Source organism: Panthera tigris, chromosome F2, assembly GCF_018350195.1.
Source record: "Panthera tigris isolate Pti1 chromosome F2, P.tigris_Pti1_mat1.1, whole genome shotgun sequence".
Taxonomy (NCBI): domain Eukaryota; kingdom Metazoa; phylum Chordata; class Mammalia; order Carnivora; family Felidae; genus Panthera; species Panthera tigris.
In genome coordinates, this window is record NC_056676.1 from 30,339,599 (window position 1) to 30,352,660 (window position 13,062).

At 36.3% G+C, this 13,062-nt stretch overlaps 1 protein-coding gene across 6 annotated transcripts in view; it reads right to left on the bottom strand.

Moving 5' to 3' along the window:
• Positions 1 to 6,946: 6,946 nt before the first annotated feature.
• The window catches only part of SNX16 (sorting nexin 16), a 43,627-nt gene continuing 37,511 nt past the window's right edge, over positions 6,947 to 13,062 (bottom strand). For all 6 annotated transcript variants that reach the window (XM_042973249.1, XM_007073783.3, XM_042973248.1 and 3 more), the window contains 3 exons: positions 10,875 to 11,011; positions 10,001 to 10,120; positions 6,947 to 9,297 (listed from right to left, as the gene is read on the bottom strand). In XM_042973249.1, the coding sequence (XP_042829183.1) occupies positions 9,201 to 9,297; positions 10,001 to 10,120; positions 10,875 to 11,011 (354 nt within the window). In that variant the 3' untranslated portion in view covers positions 6,947 to 9,200. The remainder of the gene's footprint in view (positions 9,298 to 10,000; positions 10,121 to 10,874; positions 11,012 to 13,062) is intronic.

Consider the following 13,062-nt stretch of genomic DNA (forward strand, 5'->3'; position numbering starts at 1 on the left):
ACTACCATTTATTTGATGCACCACTTGGAAATATGGTTAGAACAAAAACCATTTGTAAATTGGATAAAGCCTATTCAAGCCTTTGAAATTTAAAATAAAGGGTAGATGATGGAATAACGTGGTTACTGAATTCAGTCTGTCCACCAAAGTCATTTTTTAAAAATGTTTATTTATTTTTGAGACAGCATGAGTGGGGGAGGGGTAGAGAGGAGGACAGAGGATCTGAAGCAGGCTCTGCACTGACAGCAGCGAGCCTGATGTGGGGCTCGAACACAAACTGTGAGATCATGATCTGAGCCAAAGTTGTATGATCAACCAAGTTACCGAGGCTCCCCCAAAGTCCATTTTTTTTTTAAGTTTATATTTATAGAGAGAGCAAGAGAGAGCATGCACGGGCATGCGAGCAGTGCAGGACAGAGAGAATCCCAAGCAGGCTTCAGGCTGTAAGCACAGAGCCTGATGTGGGGTGTGATCCCGTGAACTGTGAGATCATGACCTGAATCGAAATCAAGAGTCAGACACTTAACTGACTGATCCACCTAGATGCCCCCCAAAGTCATTTTTTAATAAAAGATTTACACTGTATTTTAGGTTTACAGACAGATTTCTGAATGGCCAAGGATGATGGTATTTAGGTCAGGAGGCTGGATGTCAGATTCTGCTCATTTATGAATGTCTAATATGTGGTAGACTGGGCTTAGCATTTTTATACTCCATTTAGGCCACAAAAATATTGTAGTTTGGAAGGTATTATCTTCCTCTTACAGGAGACAGAGAGGTTGAGGAATTTGCAGTGAGTCAAACAGAGAGCAGATGGTGGGGCAATACACATAGTAGTTATTGTTAGCTTAAAAATAATTTTGGGGCACCTGGGTGGCTTGGTTGGCTAAGCGTCTGACTTTAGCTAAGGTCATGATCTCACAGTTCCTGGGCTTGAGCCCCGCATTGAACTCTGTGCTGACAGCTCAGAGCCTAGAGCTTGCTTCAGATTCTGTGTGTGTGTGTCTCTCTCTCAGTCCCTCCCCAACTCAGTCTGTCTCTCTCTTTTGAAAATAAACATTAAAAAAAAAATTAAAAAAATAAAAATAATTTTAAAAGTTAAAGTAATATATGCTTGTGGTAGAAAATTGACAGATTCGTGAAAATAAAATTCCTTGATAATTCCATCAAGTAGACAACCATGGCTATTATTTTACTGTATTTATTCTTTCTGTATACAAATGCATAAATGCATGACTTTTCACTTATAAAAGTGAGATAATACTGTTTTCTAAGTTGCTTTCTGCAATTAGTAGTATATCATAAATATCCTCAAGTCTTGTTTGCAACATCACACTTTATTGAATACAAGAGAGTCCACTTCTTAATACACCATTTAATAAATCCCCTTGACACTAGAAACTTTGGTTGAAGTATCTGTGATAAATGTGATGTACATCCTTCGAGTAAATCTTTACACATCACATAGGTAGCCACATCAGCTCCAGAAATATTCTTAAACCAGTTCTCATTCCCACCACCAATGCAGGGCGCCTGGGTGGCTCAGTTGGTTGAGTGTCCAACTTTGGCTCAGGTCATGATCTTACTGTTGTGAGTTCGAGTCCCCGTTGGGCTCTGTGTTGACAGCTCAGAGCCTGGAGCCTGCTTGGGATTCTGTGTCCCCCTCTTTCTCTGTTCCTTCCCTGCTCACAGTCTATCTCTCAAAAATAAATAAACATGAAAAGTTATTTTTAAAAAAGTATATATTGCAACTATATTTCTTTGATTACTAGTGGAATAAAACTTTTCCATTCTTTGTCTACCTGCATTTCTTCTTTTTCTTAAACTTTGCTTTAAATGTGAAATATTAAAATAAACGAAAAAAAGACCACCTTTGTGATACTGTGCTATTATTGTATCTCCTCAAAGGAAAAAGAAAAACATGATCTTCTCCAATAACAAATTACTTCTGGAATGAAAAACAAATTAACTGAATGAGACACGTGGGCCCATCAGACATATTTCCATGACGCTTGTCACCATAGTACACATGGGGTCATGCATTACTGGAGTTCCTAACACAGGAGTTCCTAATAGGTTTTAGACCATTGAATTATGGGCAAGGGATATGAAGAACAAGAGATATAATACATCTTAATTAATCTGACTTGAGTTCTATAAAGCAGACCCCTCTCCTCATTTTTGGATGATTGTATACACCTGCCTGCTGGAGATCTCCACTTGGGATTGCCTACAGTATTTCAAATCCAGCGTGTCCCAAACTGAATGTACCCCCTGCCTCCCTAAAGCTTCTCACTATTCTTTTCCTTAGTAGCATATCCATCTACCCAGAGATTATCAATCTACAAGACTTACTTTTCCTTCAAATACCTCTATTTTCTCTAATATTTCTGTAATTTAGGCCTTTATCTTAATCATTCAATAAATATTTTTGAGTACCTACTATGTGCCAGATCTTCTCCTAAGCTCGGTGGTGGTGGAGGAGAGCAAGGATGAGAGGGAGAAAAAGACAACGCCTTGCCTTTTAGGGGAAGCACGGAGGAGGTAGGCAGGTGAAACAGACAATAAAAAAGTAAATAAGAAATCTAAGATGGAGGTGATTGTTTTGGGTACTATTTCAGGTTGCCTATGGAGGTAACGTTTAACCTGTGATTTAAGACAAGAGCCTGATAGGATTCTGGGAGTAACAATCTAGAGAGGATATACAGCCAGGTTGGAAGGCAGAAGACTCAAGGAAACGAAAGGGGGCCATGCGGGCTGGCATCAGGCAGAGTAACTGGCAGAGTGAAATCATGTTTGTAGGCCATATAGATATCTGGATGTTACAGTGTTGAACATAATGGGAAACCTTTGAAAGTTTTTAAGTGGAGAACAAACATGCAGTGATTTATGTTTCTCAAAAAGAAAACCATGGCTGCCTTGGGAGACTGGATTGTAGGGGTGAAGGTGGAAGCGGGGAGATCCTTGTGATGGACCAGGGTGACTGGCAGTGAAGATAAAGAGAATTGGACAGATTCAAAGTATAGGGTAACTCATCCCCTTGCCCTCCACCCCAACTCTAGAATTCATAATTGATCTGCCAAAGTTCTGCATCTTCTGTATAAAATGCGCTCACTGACATCCAGGACACCCTGAATGCTTGTGGCTAGTTGGTTCCTTCTTAGAACATCTGCACGCTCCTGTTTCCTCCCAAGAGAATTGTGTGATTACCAAGCATCAGTTTGCTTCCAAATTTGTATATAACAGCTGTATTTAAAATTAAATGTAAATAAGGTTATTAATATTATATGAAACAATGAAATATGACAATTAATGATCATTTCTAGGGAAAACTAGGTCAGATGATTTGGAAAGACTTCGTGACAGTATAGGCAAGATAGCAATACAGGACTGCAAACAAAATGGTAAAAATGTGCTTTCTGTCACAGATTCCTTCATATACATCTCATGCCTTCACTCTACAGAAACTAAAGCTAGGTATCAGAAAATGCATCAGGGGTATGGCTTAGCTAGAGGGAAAACCAGAGTGCTCATTAGTAAAAGCATACCAGAGAAAGGCTTTGCACCTCTATTTAAACATTGGCAATGAATATACGTGCATCAAGTTAAAATAAAATGTTTAAGGTATGTAGTGTGGTTTGTGTGTCCCTTTTCGACCTATCACATCAGGTAAGTAAGTGGCTTCAACTTTGGAGGTAGAATTAACGTGCTGGATGGAAAAAGGAATTATGGATAATAATGATCCCTGCCACTTGCACAGCCTGAAGTGGACTCCCTCCTCTGCCTGGCATGCCCTTCTATTCTACTTTTAAGAAGCAGCTAAAGCTATATACTTCTACACTGGCCAATACTTGTCCTCCTTTCCAGCCCTCTCGTCCCTGTAATTCATCACAACTATGTCTATCAGCACACTCACCACAATGCCGTACAGCATACAGATCAGCCTGTATAAAAAACTGTATCAGTGAACTACTTGAAGGGATCATGTGCTTCTCAACAATTTTTATAACCCAGAGCTAACACACAGTAGGTGCTCAATGTTTGTCCAATGGACAAATGAAGGAATACACTATGTACTTTAACCTTTTGAACCGCAAAGTATCTTTGTAACCATAGAATGATGTTACATCTGTCCTATACTGTTATGGACTGAATGTCTGTGTCCCCCTCAAATTCCTATGTTGAAGCTCTAACCCCCGAGTGTGGCTGTATTTGGAAATGGGGCCTCCAAGGAAGTGATGAAGGTTAAATGAGACAGGGGTAGTGTCCTGATCCAACAGGACTGATGTCCTAATGAGACACCAGAAAGCGTCCTCAGCAGACACCACCCACTCCGCTGGCACCTTGAGAACACAAATTTCTGTTTCAGCCATCCAGTCTGCAGTTATTTTGTTCTAGCAGTCTGAGAAGACTATTCCACATGTGTAGAACAACAGGCTGCCTTCTCTTTCGTATTTGGTTTGCCTAAAGGAGCCTCAGAAGTAAGCGATCTTTGGTATGTCTAATAGATGGTTCTCTCCCTTTCGGGTTTCAAGAAAAAAAAATTTCTCCTTTAATCTTTTTTCTTTACTAACAAAATATACAATATCTTCACAGGAAGAAAAGCCTTTTTGTTTGATAAGCTTTTTATCCTCTGTGGTTAAACCTACAGCTCAAATTAAAAAAATAGGTTTTATCATGGTACAACTAACAAAAAACAATTTTTAGTGGTTTAACAAGTGGCTAGACTCTCTGTGATTCCCTTACCCTTCACTCACACTTGCTACACTGTATTTGCAAGATGGTTTTCATAGCACCTCCAGACATTCCTTGAGATCAAAACAAGGGGCGGGGGGGGGGAAGTGGGGGAGGAGAGGCTGTATCAGCAGCATGCTTACCTTCTTACAGGAAAAGCAAGTGATTTCCAGAAGTGGATTGCCAGCATACTTCTATCCATCTCACTGCCCATAATTGGGTCAGAAGTTCAAACCTAGTTGCAAGGGGAGCTGAGAAAATAAGTATTCAGTTTATCTCATTCCTACTTTCGAGGGGGCAAAGAATCTTTCGGGTTAGTCAATGAATGGTATTTGCTATACAGGGAACTGGAAGACAGGACTGGCATATGACCTAATTCTTTTTTTTTTTAATTAAAAAAAAATTTTTTTTTTAGAATTTATTTTTGACGCAGAGAAAGAGAGAGAGAGAGAGAGAGAGAGAGAGAGCGAGCGAGCATGAGTGGGGGAGGGGCAGAGAGAGGGGGAGATACAGAATCCCAAGCAGGCTCCAGGCTCTGAGCTGTCAGCACAGAGCCCGATGCGGGGCTTGAACTCACAGACCATGAGATCGTGACCTGAACCGAAGTCGGAGGCTCAACCGACTGAGCCACCCAGGCGCCCCTGCATATGACCTAATTCTAAGAAATCTTCCAGATATAAGGTTAATCACTCCAAGGTGTGCTTTTCATTTCACACCTTAGCAAAGCACTTTAGCTGGCATCTAATACTTCTTTGATTACAATTAGCTAGGTTGCAAACATTCCATTAGACGTATACCAGGTCTTACCCTGTATCTATTACAGTAAAACACTACCTTTGGCTATTGAGTATATATTACCTGTATTGATTTTTATTATTGTTTTGTGTGAAGCTAATGACACTATTCTAACTTTTCTGTCAATGATAAATAAGAAAGTGGCAAGTGGGTCTTCTAATTTAAGGTTATGGTTAAAACCATAATCTGAGTTAATTAATATTGTGCTTTAGCCACGAACATACCCATAGATTGCCCTTGGCTAGCTTGTCTAAGCTTACATTCCATATTCACATGTTCTACTTCAAGACATCTTTTAAAGGGAAGAATAATTTAGCTTTGTGTAATTACTGCCATCCTTTAAAAAAAATATTTCAAGAGAGAGTGCATGTGTGTAAGTGGGGGAGGGACAGAGAGAGAAAGAGAGAGAGAGAGAATCCCAAGCAGGCTCTGCACTGTGAGCACAGAGTCTAATGCTCAACAGAGACACCAGGCACCCTAAGAACTGCCATCCATACTGGTGCAGTAATTTTGTTAGCACAGACTATGACAAGTTCTTATCTAATGTAGCCTAAAATATCATTCAAATCTGAGACTTTATCAGAACAGAAATATACATCTGTCCTAACTGAAGACCTTAAACAGGGAGGAAAACTGGAGTTGAGAAAGAAAAAAAAATAAAATCATGTTTACTACACAAAAGCACAACTCCTAAGGTTCTATACGGTAGTTACAGGTGACCTACAATTTGGCTTAAGGCTGCTCCAAAAACAAATCAAAAAAGAGAAACACAGTAACAGAGTCTTTAGGATAAAAACAAACCAATTCTTTAAGAACAGGCTTTACTGCTACTGAGACCTAAGAGAATTTTCTCCCATGAGTCCTTATAAAGGGTACACTGTGTAGTATAGCAGACATCAGCCTTAAAAACACTTGTGTTGTACAAGTTCTAATGATTATTTTGCTAGTAGAAGCCAACAGCACAGAAGCAAAGTCAATATAGTAAAGATAATTCTATTATCTTTAGGAAGAAGTAAAATGTGGATAATCTATGTGGCTCTTTGAACATCTTCCAGAGGATAAAATTTAGATTCTTCTCCTTACTAGTTAGGAATACAGACTTGTTTTTAACATAATCCCCAAACTCCTCTATTCCTGTAAGTAACAAAACTCATTTCAAAACCAGACAAATTATTTGCAGACTGAAGGCCACTGTTCCCTTCTGATATCACAGATGGTTAGAGTAGACTACATACATAATTTATCTGAGGAACATGATTTTCTAAATAAATGTGCTTTAAATGTGTAATCTCAGGATAGTAGACAAATAAAATGCATTTTAAAATGCTAAGTTTTATGGTTTTACTACCTATACATGAACTTAATTTTTAGAAGCTTAAGTTAAAAGATTATCCACAAAAGTATTTTCTGCTTGAATTATGTTCAATTTTTTTATTAATATTGGTTACATATGAAGTGTACTGCACCTATTCACAAAGACTTAAAATTATCAGTAATATGAAGTATAAACTTAAAAAATCATAAACCCATTCCATGTCTGTGAAATGCAGCAGTTAAGTATAATTAAATTTACAATAATTGTAAGGGATAGAGAGAACATTGAAATTGAAGGGGGAAAATGGTATTCAAGATCTAAACAACATAGCTACTGCTGTACTGAAAAAATAATTTATTAAATGAATATAATACTGGGAATAAAATGCATCACAAAAGTAAAAAAAAAAAAAAGTAAATTCTAAATATAAATAATAGTGGCTTATCAACAAGGGTTTTTCTTTACTCATCCAAAACTTTACATACAATGTTCTTAAAGGCTAGATTTTGAAAATGTATGGTTCACTTTAAAGCAGACTTGAATATAGCACTATAACATCTAAAATTCAGCAAAGATCATCTTGTTTTATTTGACTAAAAATGATATTAATTTAAATGATTGTTCTTTTTATGCCTTTTTAGGCCTAGAATATTTGAAATGAACAGTTAGAATAGTTTATTACATTCTTTCTATCTCCCAAGATAGTAAACACATTTCTAGTATACTTTGTGGAATATATTTTGAGAGAAAACATACCTGCGCATTTGGACAAAGGTTTTTTTTTTTTTTTTTTTTTTTTTTTTTTTACAATTTTTGGTCCTTTGGTAAAAAGCAGTCCCTTTTTAGATCAAAAGTTGACAATAGCCAATTGATCTTTTATCTACTTAAGTAGAATTTTAAACAACCACATTTTAATATGTACATCAAGATACCGATAAACTTTTAGATAGTGAAGAAAACAAAACTGGAGATCGTTATTCTATTTCCCTAGTAAGTTTCCCTCAGCTTTTAGAAAGCACATGCAGTTCAAAAAACCAAGTGGAATTTCAGAATGCTAGCATGATCACAGTACTTATTAACAGCAATATGCAAAGCAGTGGAAATAGAAAATAAATGAGTAACTACATATTATAAAAACGAAACAAGGCACTTTGAACAACTATAAGCAAATCTGAAATAAACACTTTTTCATAAAGCTGACTCACAGATTCTAGCAGACTGGTGTATAAAAGTGAAATAGTGAAGGCACTACATAAGTTTTTCCTAACTCCACTTACTAAAGAAATTCACCAATTAAACTTGGCACAAAAGAGTTTAATTATCATAAAGTGCATCACTTGGCTAAATATATTAAAAGGAAAATCAGCCTTAATACATTATAGCAACATATTCACATATGCAGAGATAAAAATGCAATCCCAGGAGTCAACATAGATAGGAACTTTATAGTATATATGGCTTTTTATTTTGTGGTTTTTTTTTTTTATAACTCCCTATTTGCTTAGAATCAATATTTTCAAAAGAGTATATTTTGATTAGCAAGAAGAGGTAGTATTCTGAAAGAGGCAAACTCACTGATTCTACAGGTAGAGATTAAAGATTATGTGGAAAATCAGTACAACGTATTATAATAAACTAGGACACTTATAATATTCTGATAATGAGTTAGCTTTTAAAATCAAGGCTATTTTATCACTTTAGCTATGTTATTATATGTTACTATAGCTCTTTCAAATAGTTTTCCTTTGGTATTAGAAAGTTTTCTTCTTTTTAAATAGCAATAACATTGCAACAGGCAATTTTTATTTACAGATGGCAAACATGTCAATATTTAAAACTTAATTCATCTTTACCACTGATTTAAACCACTAATGAAAATATATCATGTCAGAGATACAAAGAAGTATATATCAACCAGATAGCAACATGCATTTAATGTCCACTTAACTGATATAATTGGCAATTTAAACACAAACACAGACACGCATACACACACACACACACACACACACACACACACACACACAAGCGCGCATACACACATTAGTTTGGAGCAATATATTGGCAAAAAGCCAAAATAATTTATGCACATTATTTAAGAATTTAGTTTTGATAACAGAATTCTAGCTAGATTTTTTTTGGTGTATTAAATACAAAGGTTGGATAAAAGATAGTTTAAAGCAGCAATGAATACATTTCCTATCCCAATAACTTAAAAAACTTTTCTTTATGTAAACTTTATACATGTGCAATCTTTTTGTTTTCTGTAAATGCTTCAGTCTGTCTTTTATTTTTAACTATTTCCCACTCTATTCTAAATTTGCCAAAACATAGAAATGGAAGGAACTGCTCGCAGTTAGTCGTCCTCAGCACTGTATGCCACTTCTGCTACTTCTATGTCTGATACAGAATTTTCAGGTTCACTCAAACTTAAGCATGGCTTATCATCAGCTCTGCAAAAAAGAGAAACATGTCAATAAAGGGATTAGATACATGCTGTTTCCCTTCACTATCACCTTTCAAATTTTACCTAATGTAAAGAATATTTAAATACTAATGGGAAATATTTCATGGAAAAGAATATTTAAATATTAGATCAGAAATTTAATCATTTTTAAGTTGTTGTTACAACACCTTTGGAGATATATTTTTGATTCTTTCAGCTCTTTCAACTATCATTTATCAATAAAATATAGTGACTTTCACCAACATAAAATTTGTTCTCATAATTACAGCTTACCTGCTACCACTAAAGTATTAATAATGACTTTGGATTTATAAGTAATAAATATTCTATGTGCTTTCAAATATACTATCTTTTTATCATCCCTGTAGGTAGGCAGGCTGGTTGCTATTGCAGTATCCCACTTTTTGAATGGAAAAAGACTGAGAGAGATTAATTTGTCAAGCTTTACAAAATTAATAAATTAACTGAGTACTTAATTTAGATCTATCTTCAAAGTAAGTAATAACATTTACAGCATGGATTCTAAACACTCATTTTTAGGCACAGCTTAGAATATCTGTAAGTCTTTCTCTGCTCAGATTTATGATACAATAACATTGGGTTCATAAAAAATACTCTATAGAGTATTAGTGCCTATTTGCCTCTAGTTATTCAGATGATTGGGCTACAATAAACCAAATATTATTTACCTAGATTCTTCATGTAAATCATCTCTATCAACCTCAGGTGCAGAGGACTCCACCTTTGGGATGTGTCCACCTTCCGTTCCACACACGAGCAGTGATTCTTCAGGTTCTAAAGACAATGTTCTAAAAGTAAATTATAGCAACAAGTTATTTTCTACAAATAAGCACTGGTTTGTTTTTGTAAATACATGTAGCTTTAGCAGTCTTCAGCTATTCTTTTTTTTTTTTTTTCTTTTTAACATTTATTTTTGAGAGACAGAGAGACAGAGCACGAGCGGGGGAGGGGTAGAGAGAGAAGGAGGCACCGAATCTGAAGCAGGCTTCAGGCTGTGAGCTATCAGCACAGAGCCTGATGCGAGGCTTGAACCCATGAATCGTGAGAGATCATGACCTGAGCCAAAGTTGGATGCTCAACTGACTGAGCCACCCAGGTGCCCCAGTCTTCAGCTATTCTTAAAATGGCTAATAAAGTGCTGACTCTGGGAGTCAACAGAGAAATTAGTACTTATGATTAATGTAAAGTGATTTTAACATCAATTCAATATATGTTGACGGGAATGCAAACTACAACTTTCACATGTGAAAAATTAGTGTAAGTGCCTTGAAACAAAGATGCCACTTAAATAGGGTAAAGCGAATAATGTTTATCTTGTTGAACAACTAGAGGCTTATTTTTCTGATGTTTCCCATCCTTCAAATGTTCAGCCTCCTAAATAAATTATCAAAAGGCAACTTTTCCAACCTACAAGGAAGTATACTAAGAGTCTAAGACTTTTTGAATCAGAAATTTCCTAAATCATATTAAAATACAAAGGGCATTTAGCCCAGAGTATTGAGTTGAATTAGTAAGGCCAAAAATGTAAGTATCACAATATACCTAATTCTGTTCTCTAGAGTATCTATATGAAGTTGCTTTTCATTGAGCAGTTTCTTCAGTGATTCCACCTCTTTTTGTTTTTCAAGTAGTTCTTTTTGAAAACGGTAATTTGTCTCTTCTAAAGTTTCACAGAAAGCCTTGAAAACAAACAAAAAATGAAGAAAAAATTAATTACTTATGCAGTATCTCCCTCAAGAGCATTACTAAAGAGTCAAAGAACATAATCAAAATAATATGTATGCAGCCCAAACAATTTGTTCTCTTCCCGCATTTTTTTTTTTTTGGTCTTTGCTATCTTGACACTCAATCCTCACCTACCTTGTGGACTTATAATTACAAGTCCCTTTTCCTAAGAATTGTTAAGTAGTAGGCCATGGTGCTTGAAATGAGTATGTGATAACCCTCTAGTGTAGGACTGGGAAAAAATAACCAGTAACCACTGTTAAAGTTTCTACTCTCCTTCATCTATTTTTGCCTGGTCCTAGATGAATACGTTTTGAAAAATGTGGCTATTCATTTGTATTAGCTCAGCAGGTATATTATTGTAACAACCTCCTCAATAGCACCTATTTATTTTTCCCCAACATTGCTTTCCTCTTGCTTCTCCTTTTACCATATTCATTCAAAACTGACATTCTACCCATCATACCCAGATGCTAAATCCTGCTGAAATAAAGATTAAAACAAATAAACAAAATCATACTACCATAAAAAATGTCATGAAAAAATGTGGGTCACTTATCTTGATGAGGCTTTCAGTGAAACTGATCAATGCTTCTAATTATTCCTAGTTGTCTATATCATTCCCTGTCTTCTCTGTGACTACTTTAAACCTTCACTCTTGGCAAGTCCACTTATGACATGTTACTATTGCTGATTCCAAACCCAGATGATCCTGATTCCTATACCAGGAAAAACCAAATCCCTGACTCCCCGATTCTCAACTACATTAGCATCCTGCGCTTGTCCTCAAGAATGTCCCTGAATGACTCAAGTCATCTTGTGTACCCTACCTCCTCTGGAAACATGCTCTATCCTATGTACCCCTACCTCCTCTGGAAGCATGCTCTATCACATACTTTCTCTTAAATTTTCAACTTTTCCCCTTCCTCTGGACCCTTCATTTACTTGATAAAGTTGACTCAAGTTGATGAAGCCTAAAAATTTCTCCATATTAAAAAAAAATTATCTCCACCGCCCACTTGATCAAGAGTCTCTCTAGCTACTAACGCAATCTCCTTCCTTTCAAAACAAAGAAGTTTTCCACAAAAAAAAGTACTTCTCACTCAAATTGAGCCCCCAATTTATCTCTAAAATCACGAAATTAGAGAAGTTTTGCTCTCTTTTTCTCTACTAACCATGCCCAGGCAAAGGCTAACAATGACCTTCTAACTGGAAAATCCAAAGTACTGTTTTTATTAACTACACTGAATGTCACTCACCAGTGACTTAATTAAAAAAAAAAATTAATGGAAACCTCTTTCACTGGCCTCCATAAAACTTCCTGGCTGGCCTCTTAACTTTGACAGTTACTTCTTAGTTTTCTATTTGCTCTTTACATGTGGGCATTCATTAAAGTTTTGCCCTTGGTTACATAATCTCTTGCTCTATATGCCATCCCTAGGCAATTGCACTTACTGTTAACATGTCAGCTCTCATGTTTATTCTATCTAACTTCCAATGTGGTTTGTTGTTGCTGTTGTTAATCTCCAGCCCACACCTTTCCTGAGTGCATGGACATCATTCATATACCTACTGGTCCTCTTCAGAAGAATTAGATGTACCAATGGCAAGTCAAATGGTGTTCACAAAGGAATATCTATTCTACCTCCTCATCTTCCAAGCCACCGGGCAGGCATCTTAGATCACTCCATTTCCCTACCTACTTTCTATGACCCAAGGATAACTCAGTTTTTCTACTCTCCCTTCCCCTCACCCCCCACTGCCTCATCAACACTGCTTGTATTTTTGTCATTTGTTCTCATTTCTACAGTCTTTAATTGTTAACCAAACTATACCACCAGTAAACTAATTGGTTTACCTATGTTCACTTACGCACTCTGCTAATCTAAACTGGCTTTCTTTTTTTCTGTTGTTTTTTAAATTTTTTTAAACGTTATTTATTTTTTGAGAGAGACACAGCGTGAGTGGGGGAAGGACAGAGAAAGAGGGAGACACAGAATCTGAA